The 24,994-nt window shown below is 40.8% G+C and overlaps 1 protein-coding gene across 1 annotated transcript in view; it reads left to right on the top strand.

Moving 5' to 3' along the window:
• Positions 1-24,994, top strand: part of FBLN5 (fibulin 5) — a 42,528-nt gene that overhangs the window by 5,313 nt on the left and 12,221 nt on the right. The window contains exon 4 of the mRNA XM_066552354.1: positions 24,039-24,161. Coding sequence (XP_066408451.1) covers positions 24,039-24,161 — 123 coding nt within the window. The remainder of the gene's footprint in view (positions 1-24,038; positions 24,162-24,994) is intronic.

The following is a 24,994-nucleotide window of genomic DNA, read 5'->3' as shown; positions in this document are numbered from 1 at the left end:
AGTTAGTAGAAAAGAAGTGCTGAAATGAAAGTGGAAATGAAACCTCTGAATGATACTGTCTGGTCTGCTCCATGCAAACCAGAATAATCAAACCAGGAAGATTTAGGGAACTTTTAAAGTGAACTTTCCAGCCTCCAAAGGGCACATATGTTCCTATTTATGCTGGCAGAAATGGGAGAACTTATACTTTTTTCAGTCAAGCTGTTCACTTCAGTCATTTTTACTTTCAAATATTTGGGATTTAATTGTAAAGAAAGTTTGGTGATGAGAGACATTAATGAGAAAGCATGGGAAAGGACAGGCTGCCATTTGAGCACCACAGCAAACTGGGAGCAGTTTTTGTAAGTCTACATCAGATTTGAATTTAGGTAGATGATGTGACAAAGGAAGTAAAACAGAACTAAAAGAAAATGAGACCTGTCAGGGGTTTCTGCTGGGTTAGATTTCATTTTTTATTTAGTGAAATTCTCTGGAAATATTCACTACCTTGATGCAGTACTTATTGTTGTATCTGAGTGCGTTTTGTATCTGTGTGCCCCAGGATGGAAAATGTGGTCACCAAAGGGAGTGATTTGGTCCAGGTCTCACTGTGGTGATGGTAGAAAGGCCTGATCCCCTGTTTCCAAGATTCCTGGAGCAGTTAACAAGGTTATGTGTAATGCCTTGCTTGAAGTCCTTGGAGGCAAGACATCAGGGAACCTTAACAGGGTCCTCAGGAGCAACCAAAATTTTACCAGGTCATTCAAGAAAGTCTGACCCACAGGATCATGGCATCCATAAGCCAATTATAAGCACCACTCATGTTAATGGTATTTCAGTCGCTCTGTGCCTGCCTCCTTGTCCATATTCAGCATGTTCTTAGGATACAAAGCACTCCAAGGGCTAATTGTGTGGTGGAATGGTTGAAAAGAATTAACTAGAAGTAATTTTGCCCAGTAGCTGGGCCACTAGGTAACAGGTTTGTTATGTTGGTGTTCAGACACCACCCTCTAGCACCTTCTTTCCAAATAAAATTAGTCAAAGGTATTTCCATTAGAGATAATGAGATTTTCTGCTATTGACTGCAGGGGAACCAGAGCTATTCTCATGCCAATGTGTCTCAGCAATCTGCAGATTTTAACAGAGTACACATTTTTGTCTGGTCAGATATGGAGTTACAGATCAGAGTCATATTTTCTACTGCTAGGACAACAGAAAACTTTACTTTCACTTTGAATGTCAGTCAAAACAGCTTATTAAATACAGGAGCATTTTCTGGGAGACTGGGAGATTTACAGCCTCATCTTTGAAGCACTGAGGTTGTTCAAGAGACTTCCAAAGTGAAACAGGACAAAAATTTGATCTGAAAGTTGTGTGAGTTTTAACAAGCTCTTTCTATTTTTTTTTTCCAACCACTCCACAAAATGTAGAGAGGCTGCAAGAAGGTTGCTCTGTTCCAGTCTGGCACCTGGCCTGCCTGCCAAGGCCCCACATTCCTTGGCTCTCAAGGGAATGTGCACCCCTGGCTGTTCACATAACATTCCCCCTCGTGGGGCTGATATGTTTCCATGCAGCAAAAAAAGAGATATTATCCATTCTTCTCCCTTTCAAGATTTTTGGCCTCATCTTTTCTGGCCTGGATGGTCACAGACGGGTTAAGTGTCCTCAATCCTTCCCTATCCTGGTCACCATTCAGTCTTGCCAAGATTCTTTCATCTCCAGATCTTGTCCTTTATGAAAACAAAACTTTTACTGGTTCAAGTGCCTCTCAAAGACACCTGTCCGTGATAGCTTTGCCATCCAGTGTCTTCTGTGTTCTGCAGAAGTACCTGTAGCCATTTGTGGTAGCAGACAGAGAAATGTTTTAATGATAATTACTTCTTAAGTCTTCTGTGGGTTTGATTCCTAATACATGGTATTTTTTACCCCTGGAGTTGCTGAGTGCTTTATATTTTGTGTATGTAAGTGGTCTGTGTTTTCAACAGCACAGAGTTTTTGTAAATCATTCCAAAGCAGGTTGGGAATGATTTATAACCACAATTAATGTTGGAATAAAAAATCACATACAGAAAAAAGCAAAGAACATCTAGTGCAAGAGCACTGTTTGAACTGTTTGTCTTCTAACATTACTTCTCTATAAATACAGAATGGGTTAGTCATAATAATGACTTTTTGCACAAGGAACTTAGTCTAGTAACTGTTGGCTCCAGATTACTGGAGTGAGGGCCTGTGTTCTTGCTTTATACATTCATAAGCTGAGAGCTCTTTCCAGTTTCCTTTCACTCCACCTTGCTGTTTCCTGATTTACAATGATCTTCAAAACATGCCTCAAACACAGATCCTTCTGGGCATTGTGGAAAGAACTGTACTGGGTGGGCTCTTATTATTGCTTTCTCTCCAATTAATGCAAACTCACAATGTGAGGAGATGATGGGGTTGGAGAGGGTTGAATAGAGAGTTCAGAGAAAGCACACCTCAAAGATAGAGAGGCAAATGCTAGGAAAAGTATGAGCATAAGTTCAGATGAGTGTGACCTAGATACACAGAGAAGGGAGGAGGGCAGAGGAGGTAATTAAAAAAAAAAAAAAACAACAAAACATAATTGTTATTTTTAAAGTGAAAGGTTAAAGGAAGAAGGAAATGGAAGGATGCTGTCTTCAAGTACAAGAGAGAATTGTTTTTCATGCCCCATTTGTGCAGTAGTCATTGCTTCAGCTTTCCTTGTTTCTCAGAGATTGGCAGGACCTCCTCCTACATTCCCCACCTATGGGTCCCCAGTCCTACATTTGTGGAGTGAAACTCCTTCCTTCAAAAGATTACCTTTGCACAGATGGGTTTTAGATCATTATCTTTATATTGCAAGCATACCTAAACCCCACATCCAAGCCTGCAGTTGTACTGCCCTGCCTTGTGCCCAACCTCATTAAGAGCAACCTATGTCTAGATGAGTTTTCAAGCAAAATGAAGGAACCAGATGTTCCTGTGTGGGGAAAGGGGAGGGAAACTGAGAGACAGAGAACTGAAAGGAGGTGCCCAGGCCTTGCATCAGGCTCATGGCTGTGCTGGGATAGAGCCCAGAGTTCCTTATCCAATGGCTTAGCCATCAAGCCAGACTGCCTCCTCCTAATGACTTTCCTAGTGACCTCTCAGTGCATATAGAAACAGGAGGAAGAAAAGCAGGGAAACGCAGCAAGGAGATTATGCCTTACAAGGGTTTGTATAAAGTAAATAACAATGGAATCCACTCCCGCCTTTTCCTTTTTTAACCCTATTTGGGTCAGCTCTGTGCCTTTCCCTTTTCCTCTCGGTCTGTGAGACAATCTCTTTTGCTGCTCCAGAGGGCCAGTTCCTGAAGCTTATGCATGATCACTATTAGGGAATGACTGCCATCCTGTCCAAATTAACCAGAAAAAGAAGGAAAGATTACATGAGAACAGATTCTGTGAGAGGCTTAGCTCAGACTTCTGAAATTATAGGCAATTGTTGACAGTTCCTAATTAAATTAAGGGCCATGATGTGTAGCTTTTACTTGTAGTATGGTTTTCTGATGGGCTTTGTAGGAGGAAATGTGAATTGAGACCTCATGCTGCCATAGCAATGCAAAAGTTTCCTCTCAAGCATCTCAAGAGTTTATAGCTGGTGGCTAAGGCTTGGGTTGGAGGAGTTTGTGTTCAGTTCCTGGCTTTGCCATAAAGCATGCCATTCCTGGAGTCAACACCCCTGGAAGTGTTCAAGAAACACCTGGATATGGCACTCAGTGCTGTGGTCTATGGGACAACATAGTCAAAGGTTGGATTCAATGGTCTCAGAGATCCTTTCCCGCCCAAATGATTCTGTGATTCTGTGATTTGGTACTGGATATTTTGGGGCTAAAGTGAAATAATATTAATTTTCAGGATGATACCAAGATTAATTTCACGAGGGGATGATAGGTGTGGAAGTGACTTCCAGGGAAGTATCATGTAAAGATAGACAGACAAGAGAAAAAGGTCCAGTTTGATAATTCTACAGCAGTGAAGCTCAAGGTGACACATGTGACACTCAGTTACTTCCCCAGTTGTCCTTGTTCCAGCCAGGACAGGGTTCATTTCTTGCAGTAGCCGGTGGGGGCATGGCCAGGGCCCAGAGGTTATTCTGTACCCCCTCATATCATTGCTGGGGGCAGGCAAAGGGACTGTGTCTTCCAGGAAGAAGGGATTCCTTCCAGCTGAGAAAATTCACCTAGGGTTGTTTATTGTCCAGGCTGCAATGAGCTTTTTTGTGTGTGAATCACTCTCTTCTGTACACTTTTGTCATTAATATCGTTGCTGTTATTGTTCATTTTCTTATCTCATTGCTGTTTCTGGTGTATTGTTCTTATCTCAACATGTGATGCCTTTTGTGCCTCCAGTAAGAAGGGGGAGGGAGAGCAGCTTGTGGTTTTTTTAGTGACAGTACTAAATTGGAAGGTACCATCCCTAAGCCACAACAGCAGTGCACTAACCTGGCTGGAATTCAGTGGCCACTTTTGCCTATGTTTCTGCATAGATCAGGGAAGAGGGGAAGTCCAAGCCCTTTACGTGTATCTCCAATTTGCTTCAAGGAATATCTGAGCTACAAAAGCTTTCAGCAGTCACTTGATCCTGGAGTTTTTCAATCATCTTCTACTTATGCTGTATTTGTTTAATGTTTTAGAACAACTCAAGATGGTTTTCCCTTGATTATTTAATGTAATGAGACTAGACAAGCTAGGTAAAATAAACATGTGGAAAATACAAACTATATACATTAAGGTTCAAGACCATATGTCAGGAGAGTAATGAAAGAAGGATCATTCACATCCTGGAGTACAGATAAACGTCACATAATCCTGTCCCATTGCATAAACCCACATTATACAGCTCCAGACAAACATAACTATAAATCTTTTAGATCCAGCTTCTGTGCTTCTGATCTGATGGCCTGATCTATTCACAATCCCAACAATCTTCATGGAGGTAATCATGAGTTAAGTATAAAATAATCACAGGTTCAAAGGTACATCTGAAAGCAGTCAGAGCTCCTTCATCCCTCAGGAAACCATTGCACCAGCACAGAGATCGGGCAGGGGCTGAGGAAAGGCAAGACTCATCCAGCCACTACAGAAGGGTCCATCAGTAGAGTCATTCCTACAGAAATAGGACCATCAGTAAAAGTATCCTGTTCAGCTTACCATGGGAAATGAGGGTCAAAATGCTGGTTTTCACTGAAGTAAATCCATTTGTAGTAGAGAAGTCAGCTTGATAGAAAAAGCTGCTGTACAAATCGATCTGTAGCATGGTAAACTGAACCTTCTGTGGCTTGGCTTGCTCCTGCTTTCATTCCTCCCTAAGTGCAGTGAGGGAGGAACACAGTCTGGTGGTTAAAGCACAGGCAAGTGCTTCATTTATTCATGAAACTTCTACTACTAACAAAGGAATGAGTAGAATGGAACCAAGAAATATAACATGCAAGCCAATAATGCTGGCATGTTATTAAGCAAACAGGCACTCTTCACTGGAATGAAAATTAGCAGGCTCCTGAGTATCCAAAAGGTAACACTAGGAGCAGGCCCATCATTCTGCATGTCAGTGCCCTTCAAGCACCACTCACTGACTGTATTTATGTGTGATGATGTGAAAAGTGAAAACAGAATAAATACAACTACAGAATAGCCACAACTGAACTTGAATGAACTACAGTCATACTCGGTAGGTAGCTGGACAACAGCTGGGGACAAAATCACTTAGACCCATGATTACAGTCCCTATTGACTTTGGTGAAGCTCTTAAAGCAGAAGTTCTTGTAGTGAATTTATTAGGTTTAAGTTAAGCTGTCTTGAACCTAACCTTAAGTATCTTATGGTCAGGCAGTCAGTTCTAGTTTCTTTTTTACTGAGCTGTGAGCCAGGAGGGAAGCACAGTGGCATACTGAAGGAACAGCTGAATGAGAACAGGTCATGTTAAAACATAATGGGTTTGTGTGCAGAGAAGGGGCAGAAGCACAGAAGGGACAGTGTCCTTGTCTTGTTAGATGTGCAGGCTACAGTCCAGACACAGGAAGGCTGAAATTTTTCTAGACTGTGACCTCTCTATCTCATGATGTGTTTCAATTTTCCCTCTTTCTTGGAACTGTATGATACTTTGGAATACAAAGTGGCAAGAACCCAGGAATCTCATCTCCCTTGAGATCTGTAGACTACAGAAGGAAAGGGTATGCAAGGAGAAGAAGTTCAACAGATACTCTGGTTAATGGCCTCCGTTATGCTTGGTCTCTGAAGTGGGGGTTTTTGCTCACTGGGCTCTGAGCCAAGCAATACACAGACTTCAGTTGTCACCCAGAGTGGGCTGGCAGGAGGTTCCATCTGACTCAACTCAGAGGAGCAGTAATCATGCCAGGCCTGCCATATCCTCTGGCATGTGCTGCCAGGGCAGGGCAGCACCCCTGCCATTAATCTCAGAGTGATTCCTTACACTCCCTGCCAGCACTGGTTTGATACGTGGGCCTTTGTTGCCGCCTTGCCTTTATTATGTCTTACTTCCAGGGATTTCAGCAGTGCCAAATCAGTTAAGGCCACTATGTACAGATTAGCTCTGTCTGCTCTGGGGTAGGTTTCATGAGCTTTCCTTTATGGAATAGCTGTCATGCAAGACAGTCCCACCAACTAGGCCATTCAGGGCTTAAAAGAAAATCAAGTCACTTAACAGTGCTGGGAAACTGACAGGTATCATGAGTATCCTGCCCCAGTCTGTCAGCTCTTTGGCATGTTTTTCTCTCATTTTCCTATGAGTGATACTTTCTCTACCTTCCTGTGGCATAATGTGCAGAGTTCAGTATGTGATAGTCTCCCCTCACATGGAAGGCTGATTTATTCCAGTGCCCTTCATAGCTCCAGCACCCTACTCGGGCATATGTCAATTTTTTGCATATATTTGCATCACCCACAATTCCTAGAGATGGCAGTGTTCTCAATGACTTAAAAGTCACTGTTTTTCTTGGCCTCTCCCTTACATGTTTTGGGTCAGTCTTGTTTCTTTTCATTTGGTTCCAGCCTGAAATTGGCCATGGTTATATGTCACAATATAGATGTTAAGCCAAAATATATAGAAAATATGAATTCTCTTCTTTGCCAGTATAAAGCAGCCAAATGGACCATATGTTTTGCCAGACTCTATAGAAAGTGATAATGTGCTGGCACTGTTCCTTTGTCCTGTCCTTAAAACACCAGACCCATGACAGAGCTGCCACACAGAAATAGAAGAGCTGCCTGGAGTAAGATGTTGCATGGAGTTTAACATGCTCTGACCCCTTAATCTGCCAGTTCTCTGCCTTCCCGTTTTACTACTTCAATGACATGAGAGAATTTTTCAAAGAAAATAAAGCTGCTAGAAGATAAATGTGAGTTACAACCAGCCCAGTTCAGGGCAGTTTTTTAACCGTTCTGCCACTTTTCTGGGATGTTCTGCCCCTTGGGGATGACAAGAAGTGCTGAAATCCATCTTCATTTTTAACACCAGCAAAACCTTCTCTTCTTTCAACTGTAGCTCACGGTTGCAGGTGCTCTGTGGTATAAGAGCACACTGCAGTGTGAGGAGAAGGATGGTGCAGAGGATAGGCAGCAGTTTAGGTGTCAGGAGAGCTGAAATGCAGGCCCAGGTCCCCAAAGCTTGGTTAAATCCCCTGCTCTCACTGACCTGCATCCTCCATGGGAGTTTAGTGTAGAAATGCCCACTGGTCTGGTCTGCAGCCTTTGTCAGGGGCTGACAGTACAGCCTCAGACCTCTTCACTCAATATTGCTTCCAGAACTCACTACTTCTCTGAGGAATCTCAACATACAAGAAATCATCTGGAAACCCTTGATGGGTCTGGGTTTTCAGGAAGAGACCTATAGCATTTACTGAAAGTTGGGGTGAGAACAGTGCCTTCCCTTGGGCATCTGCAAGTTTGAACATACAAACTCATAAGTCCATCTGGAAAATTATCTTGGTTTTCCTATGTATTAGCTCTATGTCAGTAACATGCAACTACAGTGAGAATAAATCTGTTTGTATTAATGAAGCATTCAGATACTGAAAATAAAAGTGCTTCAGCTAAACAGGGAGAGTCTAGGAGGAAAGGGAGAGGAATGCACCATAAACTTGCAGGGTCTGAAAGAATCCACAATCTACTGCTTGGTCTGAGACTGTGTTGTTAGTTTTGGGTTTCCTTTTGGTTTTTTTCCATAAAATAATTTTAACATCTGCTTTTTTATAACATTTTGAGCTTGGTTTTATTTTCTTTTTTTTTTTTTTTAAGTAAAATTCTTGTTTTCCTGAATGCCCCCTAAGTAAATGAGGCATTAACTTGTGAGTCAGTAAATTGCTGGTTGGATTAAAGGCATTAATTGGCTTTGTGGTACAACCAACATATCTGTAGGTAACACTGAATGGGAAGATTGTATAAACAGTAATTCACAGAAGTCTAGGAAAGCTACAATTGTGATCAGGAAATTAAGTGGCTGGAACCCAGCAGTAGGTGAAAAGATAACCTAACACAGGGTCATCTGGTGGAAGATGATCAAGAGAAGGCAGTGATATCAAAAGCAGTGTAGCACTAGGCAGTTTCTGACAGTGTTACTAAGACTTCTCATTCCAGAACAGAGAGCAAATAGTACTTCAGAATGTTCTATTGAGAATGGCTCCAACCTACTGCCATTAGGTGCAGGTACTTTACTACCAGAAAAATGTAGACAAGTTTATGGAAATCTCAGTATAGAGCAGCAGCAAGCTGGGGCCATTACTGAGGCTGACTTTGATTGAATTATTAAAGTGTATTACAAAACTTAGGGTAAGATGACAGTAACTGGAACTGTAAATGACAAAAGTAGAAGTTTGTATGGTGGGTGGCACAAAAGAATGATTATTGCTGAATAGGGTAAAATTTGCTGAAAGGAAGGAAAATTACTTTTAGACTGAACATAATAAAGCCCTTTATGGCACTGCAGTGTATCAGGTTATACAAGAACACAGTAGGTATTTTGTAGTGGAGGAATTGTACAAAATGTAACAGTAGAATCATTTAAAAGCTGCCTGGAACAATTTTTAGCAAGAAAGAGTCTCACTCAAGTTGGAGGTGCAATAAATACTGTCAGGTCTGGTTTGCTGTACTTTTGAGTCCTTTGATATATTGCCAGCTTCCAGTGTGCACAGAGGCACAAAAAAAGTTCCAGTATGTTTTATCTAACTCTGCAGAGAAAAGCTCATAGCATGGGTAAGAGCCTCCACCCATTAAACAACATTTCTGTCACTGTGGCTGAGCAAGGCAGAGCTGCGAGAGCCTGCACGGGTAGCCTGACATCCCCTTTCCAAGGAGGAATCTTGGAGCAGTGCACAGTCTGTTTGCCAGACTGCCACTCCTTAATCCTGCAGCAGGAACCAGGCCAGGGAGAGGAGATGTGATCTGAAAGCCATAGCATGCTGCTAATTTCCTGCTATTGCAAACCCTGTGGGGAATCCCAAACCCGGCACAGGCTGGAGCAGCCTTGGATCAGGCTCCTGTTCTTCAGAGGTAGACTGCAGCAGTATATACAACACTCATTGCCAGCAATTCACTAACCACTGCATCTGGAGCTTTATTTCAGAAGCAGATTGAAATTATTTTAATTAAAAGCAGGACTGACTTTTTGATGGAATAGCCCAGACCTGTGCATGGACAGCTATCAGTTGATTTCATGCACTCATCCCAAAAGACTGTAGCATGCCAGCTTTAGAAAGGAGGTATTTTTCCCCACTGAATCAGTGCTGTTTGAAGATACAGTTCTGTAAAACCTGTATTGTGGTTTTCAGGTGGTACATTGCATTTTGGGACAAAATTTTTTCTCGTTAACATTTTCAAGAGGTTTAACTAGTCATAGATGAAAAGTGGTATAAGAGAACTTTACAGGGTTGCACATAAGACTTCAAATACTGCCCATGAGTTTAATGGAAAGAAATAAAAATTTTATCTCCATGTTTCTCAGGCAATAAGCCCACATATAGATTTGAGTCCAGAGAATTATGGCATAGGTGTGTCCTATACAGAATAGAGAATGCCTCTAAAGATAATGAGTGGCTGACAATTTGCAGTATATCCATTAATGGCCCAGCAAGTCACATGCATTCTGGAGCTGGTAAATTCATCATCTAAAGATACAAAATACTATCATATTCTGCTCCACAAAAATCATAATCTGACATCTAGAGAATTGGGACATGAAACTGTTTCATAAATACATGATCTATCCATGGTTCATTCCCTTTGACCTGGGGAGGGACATGAAATGCTAAACTAAGCACTATCTGCAGTATCTGATTGGAGATGATTAGAAAGACTGTGAATTGTAGAATGTAATCATGCTAAGAATTTGCTAGGGTTGCTTCTGTCCTGGACACTGTGCCTTTTAAAATGGAACTGTTCCCTTGCGTGACTCAGTATGACCTGAGACCTTGTGGCAATAAGGGTTAATAAAAGAATGTACCATAAAGAAAAAAATGTAAATTAACTTTCCCCTACAGCAGGCCCACATGATGGAAAATTCACTGGGATGTACCTTCTAGAGAGTAAAAGCAGGAGTTTGGTCCAGGAATAATCACAGAGATTAAATGTTCCTGCTGGTTGGGAACATTGTCTCTTCTGTTTGTTTATTTATTTACTTTTCATTTTTTTTAATTACCCAAAGAGAACATAGGGCTTTTTTCAGGCCAGGCCACTTGAAAATGAACTGTTTAGCTTGGGAATGCTCAGTGTGAACATGTCTTTCTGAGCTTTCATGGATAATGTGAGAGCTGGTGGGACTGCCTGTGACACTGCTCATGTGCCCAGGCTGGTCAGCTTGTAGCACTGGTCAGGAATTTCTGAGTTCTGGTATAAGGAAGGTTGGCTTACCTTGGAGATCTGGGGACAAATGTGTGCAGGTCTGTGTTTGTGAGTAGTGCAGTCTGGTTCTGTTTGTTCAGCATCCAATGAAATGGTTCACCAACCTCAACAGTTGCTACTAAATTAAGCAGAGATTCACATTTTAATTATTTTCTCTTAATACCTCCAGGGGAGAATTCAAATGCAGTCAATTTCTGTTGCCTTCATAGGCACCCAATTCTCCCAGTCATTCTGATTTCCTGGCATAAAAAAGACCTGGGCACACTGAAGATATGCAGCAAAGGACCACTGTGGTGGTTAGAGGGTGGCAGCACATGTCACACAGGGAGAGAACTGGACTTAACCTGCCTCAAGAACATAAGGCTTCTCAGGGAATTGTACTGCTTGCTGCCTTCCACTGTCTAATGTCAGTGTGTAGAGAAGATGAAGCCAGATCCATCTCAGAGATGATGTGGACAGGAATGGGCAAGAGTTGCAACATGGGAAATCCTTATTAGATATCAGGAGAAATTTTATCACAGTGAGGTGGTCAAACACTGGACCAAAAGAGGTTCAAAAACTTTGTAGCTAAAGGTCATACCCTTGGAGAAATTCAAACCTCACCTGGAAAAGGCCCTGAGCAGCCTGACTGAATTGTCCCTGCTTTGAGTGGAGACCAGATGATTTACAGAAGCCAACTTCAACATGCCTTGTGCCATGGCTCTGAAACTGCAGTGCCTGAAGTGCAGTAGCCTGTGTCTGATACAGGTTCAAGCCTTTAATATATTGAAGGCTTCCATAAAATGAAAGTGATATTCTCTTTGTCACATGGACTATGACTTTTAGCACTGATTTTAAAGTGCTGTCAGATCTTTGAATGGAGTGGGGTGCTTTTATACTTGCTTTGGAGGCTCTGTAGAGCAGACCAGTTAAGTGTGACTCAAAACTTACATCACAACCCCAGGGTCTGCAGTGAGAATTAGAGGTCCTTCTTAAGATGGGAGACCTTCAGATCTATGCCCATGGCAGCAACTCCTGCCAGCTGCTCCAGAAGCTGTCATGATTGACAAAAGAGAGTGTTATCCTTGGCACTAAGGGCACTGGGATCTTATCAGGGGAGAAAATTGTTTTTCATATTTCATCTGAGTTTCAAATCTGTCCATGTGTTAGCATGTTTTATAACAATCTCAAAAGTGCCACAAAGCTAAGGTAATTCTTGCATAAATGTTAGGAACTTTTGGGCTCTTTTATAAGCAAAGAATGGGTAGTGGAATAAAGCCAGTGGAGAAGAAAAATCTCTGCAAATACTGGCTTCCAGACTCAGACAGCTGTGTCCTCATTACTCTTAATAGCAAAGAGCTATGAATGTTGGGCAACATTCCCCCCTGAGCGTATACATAGCAAGCCATCTATTTATTTATTTCAGTGATGGTGATCATTGGAAAATGCCATAAGCCCTGCTCAAATAACTGGCTTTAACTCAGATTTGGCATTCACTGCTTTATAATGCTTGAACCACATTTTCTTGCAATGTTCCAAAAACTACCGCCAGCCAACCAAGTTGCAAACTGTCCTGGATAAATGAAAACTGTGTGGATATGGGAGGTTTACTTTGTTCCAATTAGTGTGTGATGTGGATGTCTACTGGCAGTTTTCCTGCTCTCCTTACTCTCAGTTCATGGCTCCCTGGAAAAAGAGGTGTTTCATCTCAGAGGGCTTTTTCACTCTCTCCCTCTCCCTCTCTCTGTCTCTCTCTCAGTAGCCCCTTTCAGTAGGGGCCTGTAGGGCCCCTGTAGGGCCTAAATTAAGACAGAAAATTTCTAGATTTGGGAAATTCTGATATAGTAAGATCTCAAAGGAGATGTGCTGAGCCTTTAGAAGCAGAAAGTTGTGTTTTGTTTTGCCCCAAGAACTGCCAGTTTTAAGCAGGACCATGACCAGGTTCTAGATGGTTGCAAAATTCCCAAGCAGGACAAGGTGTGAGGCTACAACTGCATCAAAGAAAATTTCTAATAAAAGTTACCTAACATTTATAGGAGTCCTTTTCTCCACCTGTCAATCAATAAATCAATTGAGATAAGGGCAGATCTTCCTCTGTATTGATCCTGGCATAAAACAGAAGTCTTCATCTGGATGGTCTTGACTGAATTTTCTCTCCATGAAATTGAAGATTCATTCCACTGAAAAACTGAGAAAAAAAATCCTACATTTCTGGTAACTGTTTCTACTTCACTATAGGAACTTTGAGACACACATTCTGCAAGCCAGGGTCTTTTCCCTGGTTTAGTGGCTATGTTAAGGGAATAAGGTGTTAGCCTCTTGGAGAAAGTCAAAGTGCCCATTATATGTGTGTCTGACTCATGTAGCTTCAAGTGACATGAGGCAATCTACAGCCATGCCACCTCCAGCTGGTGCCTCTTTGAGTGCTCAAGCCAAGCAGTTTTGAATCCAGTCCTTTACTGAATAAGATGCTGGTGATTATTGCTGAAGCTTTTGTGAGAGCTCAGTTAGTGACAAATCCCATACAGGGGATCTCTATCATGATATTCCATGACAGAGTTCCCTTGTTGTCTTCTTTTCATATATATTGAAGATTTCAAGTTATCCTGTCAGAGTGACTACAGCATTCATACTGAATTTTCACTATGGGTATGTACATATTGCTCACCTAGAATCTCACTTGTTTTTTCAGTTGTTTGCACAACACACTTGATGTTACACATCCAAAGTGGCTGCATTTTAGTGGAAGAAGCAGCCCTTCCAATAAAATTTTCTGTTATAACCTGCAGGTGGATATTTGTATCCCATTGTTTTCACTGTGGCTTTAATTTCTGGATCCATTTGGATCAATTTCTTCTGCCATATTAAAAGTCAGACTGTTCTCTTCTTTACTAGTTATTGTGGTTTATTCACAGTCCCAGACCTCTCTAGCCTGCCAAAACACTTGGAAAAGGAGCTCTTAATGACTCAGTTAAAATGTACGGTCAAGAAGTTCACTTATTAGAGGAAATATAAACTGACCACCAATTGGCCAAACCAGCTGGCTGGACTATTTGTGCTTGAGATTTCTCAAAGCTCCCCAGGGAACGAAAGTGGGAATAGCAGTTCTCTGCTTTTAGTTCTCTCATGTTCTGTACCCTAACAGAAAAGTCTTTGAAAAAATTTGTTGGAGGAGAAGCCAATAGCATTTGACCAACATGTTTTAAAGCTTTATAAATAATGCTTTAAACACCTATAGTTTTGATATATTCTTTCTTTCAGGTCTTTTTTAACTAACCCATAGTAACGCAGAGAACATATACAATTCAGCCATAGAAAACTCATTTCTTCACTATTAATAGTTCTACACCTCTTTTGTAAAGTTTTATTAGCCTTTTCTAGAGATTCTTGCATGAGACTATTTCATATCATGCAGCAAACTGATGATTGTAAGAATCTTTTTTCTTATTTCTGAGCATGCATTTCCTGGCTCTGACTGCACATTTTTGTTTCCATTGCAATAGAAAGTGCTACTTAGATAACCTCCCAGCAGCTGGGAGCATTCTTAATAAAAGCTCATTGGCTCCTCTTACCACTCGGCCAGCAGATCACAGTGTAGCATACGGTCATACAAAATAGGTAATTTTGAGAAACCACAATAACACTTCATTTATTCAGCTGAAAATATATTTCCTGATGATGAAGATAAAACCATGCTGAGCAAAAACTTCTTTGTACCTCCTAATTCAGCAGGTTCAGTGTCATCAGTGGAATGGCAATCTGTCTACCTCACTTCTGCAGGGTACTTGGGTCACTCTTGTTCTGCTATACTGCAGCTATTTGACATAGAATAAGTACAGCAGGGAAATAGCTGAGATTCCCAAATCACATGCACTGGTCATGCATGTGCAGAATCTGCAGCAGGAAATCATGAATCAAGAGAATACAGTTATGTTCCAGCCCACGGAGTTTCCATCTTTTAGCAAAGCTCTTGGTTGAAATTAGTAGCTTGTCTTTTTTTTTTTTAATTCCAAAGTCAGCATACTGACTGTGCATTTGTGCAAAAGCTCTCATGGGACACCAGGAATAGTCCACACAAGTGGCTGTGATCTTGTCCCAACAGAGAGCCCTGGGAATTGGTGGGAGTGAGGATCTGTGGTCATGCAGGTGATGCCAAGTGTATGAACCATGCACAGGTCTGAGCAGAGAGGGGAGAGGCTGCTGTCTCTTTAGTCCCCTTGCTATGCACTTCTTTGCATGGCTGTCCTGTAAATCTCAGCCACAAAAGCAGGACTAGAACTGTGTTCAAAGTCCTTCACAGTTTAGCTGCTGTTTATCATTTTTGAGTAATGTGTAAAGTGCTCTTGCTAAGGAAAGGCTCAGATAGCTGGCAGGAGACCTAGAACCTGTGACACATGTTGAGCAATTTTCATACCAGGCAGAGGGAGCAAAATTACAGATTCATGCCTCACACTTATTTAGTATCCATTCAGACTGACCCTCTGTGTGAAAAAACTCACTTTAATCCTTGTTTAGCCATCAGCCAATAACCTAATGCATATGGGATGCTGATAGAAAATTAATTCAGCAATCAATGGCCAGTCCTCAGACAGTGAAATATGCAATTAAACAGGTGTTTAGAGAGTTGATCTTGGATTGTGTCCAAGCTCAGCAGGGTCAGTTGTCCTTGGAAAAAACACTGACCCCACACAGCAGCAGTTTGAATTTGGCTTCAGTCTGCACTTTAGGAATGTGGCATTGTTATTTCTTCCCTTTTCTTATCAAATGTAATTATCTTGAGAAAAAAAAAGTTTTGAGAAAACATGTGATTTCACTGAGTAAAAATCTACTACTGAGGAAATTATTTTTCAGTGTCCAAATAAGGAGTGGGGGAGAAGTCTGGGGAAAGTTCTCTGTTCCAAGTAATCTTGGACTTGATACCCATGTTACTGAGCTCGGATGTTTAGTCCTGGCCTGCAATTATGCCTATAAAAAACAGACATCCAATCTTTGTATTATTTTAAAATGGAGCCCTGAGGGTTATAAATGACTGAATGAGCTTTAGTGTTTGAGCAGACAGAGATTCTGGAACGAGCTGTCAGCTTTGAGGCTCTCTTCCAGATCATTGCATCTTAGGAGCCGGGTTAGCTCCTGGGGTTGTGACAGTAAAACAGTGGGACTAAAAGACAGACAGAATAAAATAAAGATATAGGGCCCCAAAATCACCCACACTTCCTTGTAAAGGGGGAAGAAGATTTTCCACGGTAAATGTTTTCCAGTCTACAAGACCTGTGCTCTCACAACTGTCAAATTAATCTCCAGTATTGCTGTGTTGAACCCCATGGTACTAGTGGCTCTCAAATAGTCATGACAGCAAAAGCATACCCACTTTTGTCAATGGCTGACCAAAAGAAGGAAAAGCAGCCTTAGCTACTACTGTGACCCACAGAAATTTGTAGCATGATTATCAGAATTCATTACTTAAGAAAGGAAGTCATGCATGCTAAATATGTTCCAAAGAGAACAAAATGTAACAGTCCATCTGCGAAACAGAACACATTGCCAAAAGCATTGTCTTGGAAATCTGCTGTCCACATTGGCTTCCCCCTTCATCACAGAGTCCAAGCAAAGTTTCACTTCTAATTGTCATGGTCTCCAAGAGCGTGGTTCTAGCTCAGAGATGATAAGCCCACATCCTTCCATGACAGCTCTCTGCTAGTCCTGTTATCCCACTGTCAGCCAGCTGGGAAAGGAGCTGTCATGGGGGAGTGGGATGCTCACAGTGCCCCAAGCACAGACCATGCCTGTGGAGGGATGAGAGCAGTCACCAATCCCACCACTCACCACCCCTGGATGCATTGAAGGACAATAGTCTCCCTTGTTCCTGTTGGGGCAGGTGCAAATCATCTCCTTGGGATGGAACTCCCCTGGTAAACTTTCCACTCTCTGCATTTACTCAGTCTTGTGGTATTTAACCACATGCCCATAAGTACCAAGATTTTTTTATCCTTTAAAAGTAGCTTTTTGTCAGGAAAATCTTTCCTTACCTAAAGGGCTCTGAAAAGTCTCTGAACTAATGAGTTGCTCTTAAGGACTTTGTTTCCTTCTCCATTCTTTAGTGCATGAAGTCCTGTTTATGCACAATCCTCTTTTTTTTCCTGAGCAGAAGAAAGGCAGTGTCTTTGCTTACAGTTTTTGAACCACACCTTCCAGAGGGCAGGTGCTCCCAGTTCCTAAATACTTCTGCTCCTTCTCCTGTTGTCTGCTGGCTTCTTTCCCTGGCTATCCACCTCGTAAAGTTACTTTGATTGCTGAAAAATCTACTGTTTCCTGCAAGACCACATCCTCTAACCTTCAGTTGAGTCCTCTTGAGGGTCTTTGACTCAATGAATTGTCTGTGGTAATAACTTGGATTCTTCCTCTTTTACTTGGTTCATCCTTCACAAAGAAGCAATCACTCTGTGTACTGAAAGGAAGATGGTTGGCATGCCCAGCGTATTTGGGCTGATGACTTAACATCTTCTACCACAAAAAATGTTATTAACATTTTCTATGTTTTCCACATATTTCTGAAGTTATTAAAAGAGGTACAATTTCTTTCACTAAAAACCATTTTTATTGATTAAAATACAAATAAAAAATAAAAAATGCACACATGTACATTTAAATATTTGCAAAGGAAAAGTCATTTGGAAGATCTTTTCAAATTCCTATTCTCATTTTCAGTACTTTTCCTGGCCCAGTTAGATTTCCTAATGGCCTAGGAAATGGAAAATGAGGTAAGGCAAACAGAAAATCTCAGGCTGTGGATATAGACAAAAATAACTAAACATTGAAAGGTATTAGATTATTCAGTGAATACTTTAAGACACCATTTTGACAACATAATCTGTCTTTTTTGTGACCCAGGACATAGAACCTTACCCATCAAATGGTGTTTTGAAGACACAGTTTTTTGCTACAGCTTGTTTGAAAGAATAAATACTGTTGAGGTGTAAGACCCTAAAGGACAGGAACAATCTTTAGCATCCTAGTTTTTTTCATATGTAATTTCACAGCAATACTCACAGTCCTATCTGTAAGGGTAAGAAGAAAGTGTGAAAACCAGATAATTATTTCAATTTGCTACTGACTGCATCAATAATTCTCTTTCTGCTTCAGTAACTACTAGAAACTTTGAGGTTCCATGCACCCTCTAGCATGTGTTGTATTATGTTTTTCAGATGCTTAATCAGAAGCACTAAAGCATGTGTCTTATTTTTATTTTGTATCTGTCTTCTAAACACTGAATTATATCTCTTTGTCTTTTGCTTTAGCAACCATCTCAGTTTCCATGCAGATGCTTACAGATCACAGGCAAATATACCTTGAACCTTTTCTTAAATAGATTACTAAATGGAGCATTATCTTGCTCTAAGATAAATTTTTGTGGCTTGGAATAACTCTTTGGAATCTCTTAGTATTTCTCTGCAATATTTTTTAAAATATTGATGCCAGAAATGTTTTTCAGTAATTATTGCACTAATGCAATGTACAGTGTAAGAACAATTTCCTGTGTCTACTCAGTGTGCTCATGGTAATGCTTTTCAGCAACATGATGTCAGGAAAAGTTCATGTTCAAGTGATTACCTGTAACAACCCCAGAGGTTTTTTTTTGACCTACGTTTTTTACTCTTGATATATGACCTTGCATTTGTCTGTCTTGAAAAGCACTTTCAAATGTGCCCACCATACCTAGCGAAATACTTTCATATAAGACTTCATTTCACATTTCAGTTCTTTACTGCACCAGCTTGTGATCCTCTGTATTTTATCACAAATGTGGAAAACAGTGGGCCAAAACCAGATCCTCAGAATTCCACATTTATGATTCTCTCTTGAGATTATGGAACTCCTAGTCTTAGTCTCTTTGAAAAGTACTGAATATATCTGGTCCTCATTCAAAGGGTTAGATTGTTGGTTTTATTTTTATGCTGTGATTTCTTGCAGTATTATTAATACAAATAGAGTGGTCTCAGTTCCTGTGTTCTTGGTGAACATGAGTCAGTGCCATAAAAAGACCTCCTGATAAGAATTAGCCTCCCTGGTGAGATGTAGTGTTGTGCTGCAGTTTCACATCTAGCTTTCCTTTCTATATTAATATGTTGCTCCATTTTTTGTGCATGCATGGCTTTTAAATTATTTATTTTTTCTTTAATTTATGAGCTGTGAATTAAAAATTTCATTCATTGTTCCATGATGTGGCTAAATTCTAAAGAATCCACTAATACCTATTAATATTAGCTTTTACAGATAATAAAACACAAAGCCAGTAATTTGCACACTAAACCCCATGAGTTCACATATTTATTTTGACATTATAAATGATATCTATCCAGTCACCAGGCATCCTGCCATCCATTAAAAATACAATTTGTACCAATAAAAACAAAGCATCAGCACATCACATCCTACAAAAGGCAGGCAGCCAGCCAGAAATTAAAAAAAACTTTCTCCACCCTTGCAATCCCCAAATGAAATCCCATTGCCCCAGCCACCTCACCTTTTGTCAAAATGTCAAGTAAAGACAGCATCACACCCCAGAGCTGCTAAACCAAACCACCACAGCCATAATTCTTTAAGGCAGACACACTGATCTAAGAGAGAGGGATGTGGCTCATTTTGGAGTGTTCAGGCTTCGGCTCTTTCAGCCCATGTATCCTTACAAAGGGATATGGAGATGTCACCTACCTATTCTCTCCTTCTGTCAGTAACCCAGAGATCTCTAAATCTCATGGCTCAGAGCCATGAGGCTCTGTTCATTGTTGGTGGTATTTCTTAGGAGGCAGAGAGCAGTGGTCTCCACAGGCCATGTGGTTGCTCTCAGTATTCATCTGGGAACTAACAAAGTAAATTGTTCCCACTTCAAGTCAGATTTTAATTTGTCTGGAGTCCTGCCCAAACTTCTGCCTTTGGAATTAGCTGTGGGAGCAGTAATGTGAAAGATGGATAAAAGAAGTGAATACAACAACTGGAAGGATGGGTGAGAGAATATAGATGACCACTAATTTAATAGCACACAGCAGGATACTCAAGAGCTGAAACAACTAGAACCAGCTTTGGCCAAGCATTCCTTGGCAAGAGAAGTTTTGAACAGTGATCCATCTATCCTGCCTTGGTTCTCTAGTGTGCTTACAAAGTGCTGAACAACTGCTCTCTCAAAGGAGTCACCCAGGGCCACTAGTCATTTGGAAAAATCTGAATTTGTTCAAAATTATTAGGTATGACAACCTTTAACATCCTCACTTTTTTCATATGTAATTTCACAGCAACACTCACAGTCCTGTCTGTCAGGGTAGGAAGAGGTATGAAAGCCAGATTACTCTTTTAACTTGCCATAGACTACATCAATAATTCTCTTCCTGCTTTGGTAACTACTGGAATCTTTGAGGTTCCATGCAATATTAGGGTGGAACAACAACATTCCATAGAATTTAGCTGAAAGAAACTTTGATGCTTCCAAGGTCCTCTAGCAGAAAACAATGATTGTTAATCTTTTATTTTAGATCTCACTAGCCAATGTAGAGTCTGCACAAAATTTCTGAAAAAGTGGTATCTTGAAATGTTCATAATAATAGGTGCAGGTTGTACATGAGAGACTACAAGACAGAAAGGTCTGTCAGCTGCTCCTGTTTCTGTTTTGTTAAATGCCCTATCCTGAAGAGTTTTAGGTGCTAAACAGTGAGGGAGACTGGACTATAGCAGAGATAATGGATTTTCATGGATTTTGTAATCCCTGCTCTTCAAATAGGAAGCAGGGTGATGGAAGATGAAAAGCAAGGAAGAGTTCCCAAAAGATAAATTCTCAGCCCACGAGCTACAGTGTGGTCAGTGTATCTGAGCTGGCTCCTTGTCCTGCACAGTAACCACTAGGTTACTTTAATCTATCTTCACTGAGGAGAGATCTAATTTGTATTTTCTTCCCAGTCCACCTCATGGCAATTCTGCTCTCCATCTGATTAGACTTTACCTTGGGGCTCAGGTGACAACTCACTGCAGTATTTCTGTCCATGGTGAAGACTGTGACATAAGTTGTGCTGTGTCAGACATACTCTTCCAAACTTCAGGAAAATGCACCTCAGGGATTTCTTAGCCACTTGTGCTATCCTTACATTGAGTAGGCCTTGCAGTTTTTTATTCTCTGAATTTGTCTTATCTGCTTTGAACCTACAAAACTATTAAAAATCTATAATCATGTGCAATTAGATTGCTCAGGTATTGTGTATGACCCATCAGAGAGGCAGAAGTAGTACAAATGGGCTTTGAAGTCCCAGACCATGAAGACACCTAAGATTTATACTTGAATGGGACAGAAATAAGCTGTGCAACCAGACAGAGAAATTATTCATGCCTTATTGATGGATTGTCATGTTCCACTTGCAACCTCTTGCAATTTTCCATTCAAACAAAAATGCTCTGGAACTGTTTTGATGTAACTTCTATGTCTATCCATTATAGGCAATCTCTTGAAGTTCTATGGCTAGTTTTCTCCTCAGTGGAAATAATTTGGGATTGTTTGGGGTTTGTTTTGTTTTGTTTTGTTTTTTGTTTTTCCTGCCAAATGTCTGGTTTTGACTTTACCAACCACATCTGCTCTTACTGTATTCTGCACTGTGCAAATGGGCATGACACCCTATGTCTCCCAGGTCTGATATCCTTTAAGAAGATACCTAATGTCTGGCCAACTGTTGCACCAATAGTTTTTTCAGTGCACAAATATCTGCTCTCTGTGAGCCCATATAATGTGGATTAATCCAGGGCAGACAGCCTGGGATTATACTACCTGTTTCAGCTGTGAAGGCTGCTGGCCAAAAATACTTTATTTGATTGTATTGGCTGTGTCAGTAAGAGTTTAATGGCACCTCATGGTAAGGGGCAATCTTAGAGAATGCCAGACATGAAACACAGAACTGGGTGTGCTCCCTCAGGCCCAACCAAAAAGATTTGCTGCTACCAGTAAAGCTGTTTACACCTGTTGGTTGCATAAATCTTCTTTAGTGAAGTCACTAAGGTACTGTTCAGTGCAAATGTGAGGAGTCAAGGTGTTCTGCATAGACAACTTCAGGATCATCAGGTTTTCTGGCAGAAACTCCACAGGAGGCCTCCATTGTAAAAAATGTTGTGCTCAAATGGAAATATGCTTCCAAATACTACCACAAAAGGTGAAGACTGGGAGTAAGCAAATAAATCTGATTGTTATAAAGCAAGTGAAAGAGGATCAACGTTTTACTTCTCTGGAGTGGAGCCCAAGCAGTGGCTACAAGGATGATTTGGGAACAAAACCAATCCCATAGCCACCTGTTGCTTAAGTGAAAGATGTTGTATCCCTGCAAGAAAAATGCCTCACAAAAGAGTGGAGGATCTGTTGTCTTCAAACTGTCTTGCTACCATATGTGGTGAGACCATGACCCTCATTTTGTTTTCACTTTGCTTCACCTATTAATATTACTGGAAGCAGGGAACATGGAAAATTAAAATCTCCTTTTTAAGCTTAGTGCAGACTAGAAAAAGCAGAATTGGCCAGATCCCAAGGTACCACTCCTAAAACAATAAGCAAGCATGACAAATAGAAAGCTTTTTCATTTAGAAAACATTAATGTCATTGTTATTAAATTTATGTCAGATAAAATCTCTGTTCAGATACTACCAATTATGTGTGATATGCTATGAAGGGAGGATCCAAATTTTTTAGCTCAATCGCAGAAGCAATAGCTGAACTGAACAACATATTTATGGACCTATATAGTCTAGACTTGTTATCTTACCCTTTTCCCACTTCCCCCACCATTTTGCCAATCTTCATCTGGCCAATAAATACATGGGAACCGAATTCTGACAGAGTTAATTACCTCTAATTGTGCCCTTCTTGTTATCTTACCAGTTTTGACTCACCATAAATTGCTCCGATACAGATGTTGGCAAGATAAGAACCCTAGACTCCCTCCATATGTACAATATGTTTGTATTTGTTTATGTATCTGAGCATGTTAGATATGCTGCTGTGGCAGCCTGGATCAGTTATTTCATGACTGCTAGGGTTGTACAGCTGACTGGCTGTGCTTGCTGCCTTGGGGCAGGTACAGAGATGGAATTCCTGCCCTCTGCTGCCTGCTCCAGCCCAGGGCATTGGTGAGACACTTTCAGTCATGACCTAACAAAGTCTGGGTTAATAAGAATCAAGGGAGTAGCATTGCTAGGATGACATAGTGCTTCAGCAAAGCACAATATGCTGAAATGAAAAATAGTTTAGGTATCAATAAATAAAACATAAAAATTTAGGTTGGCTGGGGAAATGACACAATTTATCTTTTGGCATTTCTATTTCTGACATCTAGAGGCAAACCTGATGCCTGAAACACCAGGAAAGATATTGAGCAAGGCGTGATTCAAAATGAATTTCTGACTCTGAAAGGCATTTTTAATCAGTTAGGTTCCAGGGTCCTGGCTTATATAAATGTAAGAATGCTATTCACCTCCCTTGCAAAAAAAAAAAAAAAGGGGGAAAAAATAAAGCCCACAACAAAAACACCCTAAGGGATTGCAATAAAAACCCAAATACATTCAACCCAGTAAAGATGGCGAGGTGGCGGGGTGGAAATTAAAAGAAAATAGTACTATTGTCAGGAAATTGATTCCAGGGAAGTATACATTTTTTTGGTCAAGTAAAGGTTGATTTTTGGTTGAACTTTGTGTCTGAAAAATTACAGTGAGATGGTCTGCATTGGTGGGGGTAGGAAGTATTTTTTTTTTAACGTCTCTGAGTTGTGTTTGTACATCTCTCAAACTCCCCTTCATCTCTTACTTTTCAATGGGGTTGCACAACCCTTTCAGCAGCCTCTCCCTAGGACTGAGCACTGCTCTACAGCATGGAAATCCCAGCTCAGTGACAGCAAATGTGGAAGTTACAAAAAGTTTGAGATAATGAGAGACTTTCCTTGAGGAGAAAACCAGAAACACTGGGTCACCTGCAAAACTGAGAGATTTCATGTGCATTCTCATAATAAATGCCCTCAGACATTTATTAGCGTGATTTTCCTTCAGATTATGGTCATTCTCTCTACTCCTCCAAACTCTGATTCCTTGCACAGAGGCAGTGTACACACTGTACAATATAAACAATCTTTTGTTGTTGCTATTTCTAACATTTTCCTTCTGTATTTCTGTGTTGTAGATGTGGATGAATGCGCTTCAGATTCTCACCAGTGTAACCCCACCCAGATCTGCATAAATACTGAAGGGGGCTATACCTGTTCCTGCACTGAAGGCTACTGGCTGTTAGAAGGCCAGTGTTTAGGTAAAATCCTCAATTGCTACAGTATCTGAGTATCTGTGTATGTGTACCTGTTACTCCCTGAATTAAAGTCACTAAGCACTTTTGCCAAGGACACAGTTAAACCTTCAGCTATGTGGAAACTCTTTTGTCTCTGAAAGTGCCAATGAGGTGTTTGGCAGAGAGACTCCCCCACGGAACAAAACTGTAGCTGGAAATGCCATATGACTAGCATCATAATAGTGTCATAACTGGGCTTTTCATATTCCCAGTCTGAAGGATTCCCTTTCATGTAAGATCAATTGCAAGCATGTGTGCATAAAGATTTTTGCCCAAACAGACCTGTGCTTTTGTTATTGTGACAGTGTGGACCTGAAGGGATCTGTGTTTGATACCAAGAAATGGGAATGACAGTAACTCCCAAGTCAACCAATTCTTTTGTTTGGGAGTGAGAAAAAAATTACCTCTGAACTGGGTGCCAATTCACAATCTTCCATGCAGTTTTATTCCAATTTTATTATTTTCCTTGCAGCAATGTCCTGTTCATCCTTTTAGTTCAGTCCTGTTGAAAAAACATCGCTCAACAAACAGCACAGGAAAACAACCCTTCCATCCCTCCTCTTCTCCAGCCCTTTCCCCTCACTTGACATACACACAGGATGATGATGTAGACGTTAATTTTAGGTCCACAGGTAGGACCTAGGAGTCAGCATACAACTTTTTTTTTAAGAAAATTTATCCATTATTAGTTTTTTCCCTGCCATGCAGGCTGTTTGGTGCCAGCTCTGCAGAGCTGGGGCATCCTGTCACATCTCCACTGGAAGGAGAAGGGCTTTCCCTGCCCATTTGTCCCTGGA

This window comes from Molothrus aeneus, chromosome 6 (assembly GCF_037042795.1).
Source record: "Molothrus aeneus isolate 106 chromosome 6, BPBGC_Maene_1.0, whole genome shotgun sequence".
NCBI classification, from domain to species: Eukaryota; Metazoa; Chordata; class Aves; order Passeriformes; family Icteridae; genus Molothrus; species Molothrus aeneus.
This window is presented reverse-complemented; position numbering and strand designations above follow the sequence as displayed.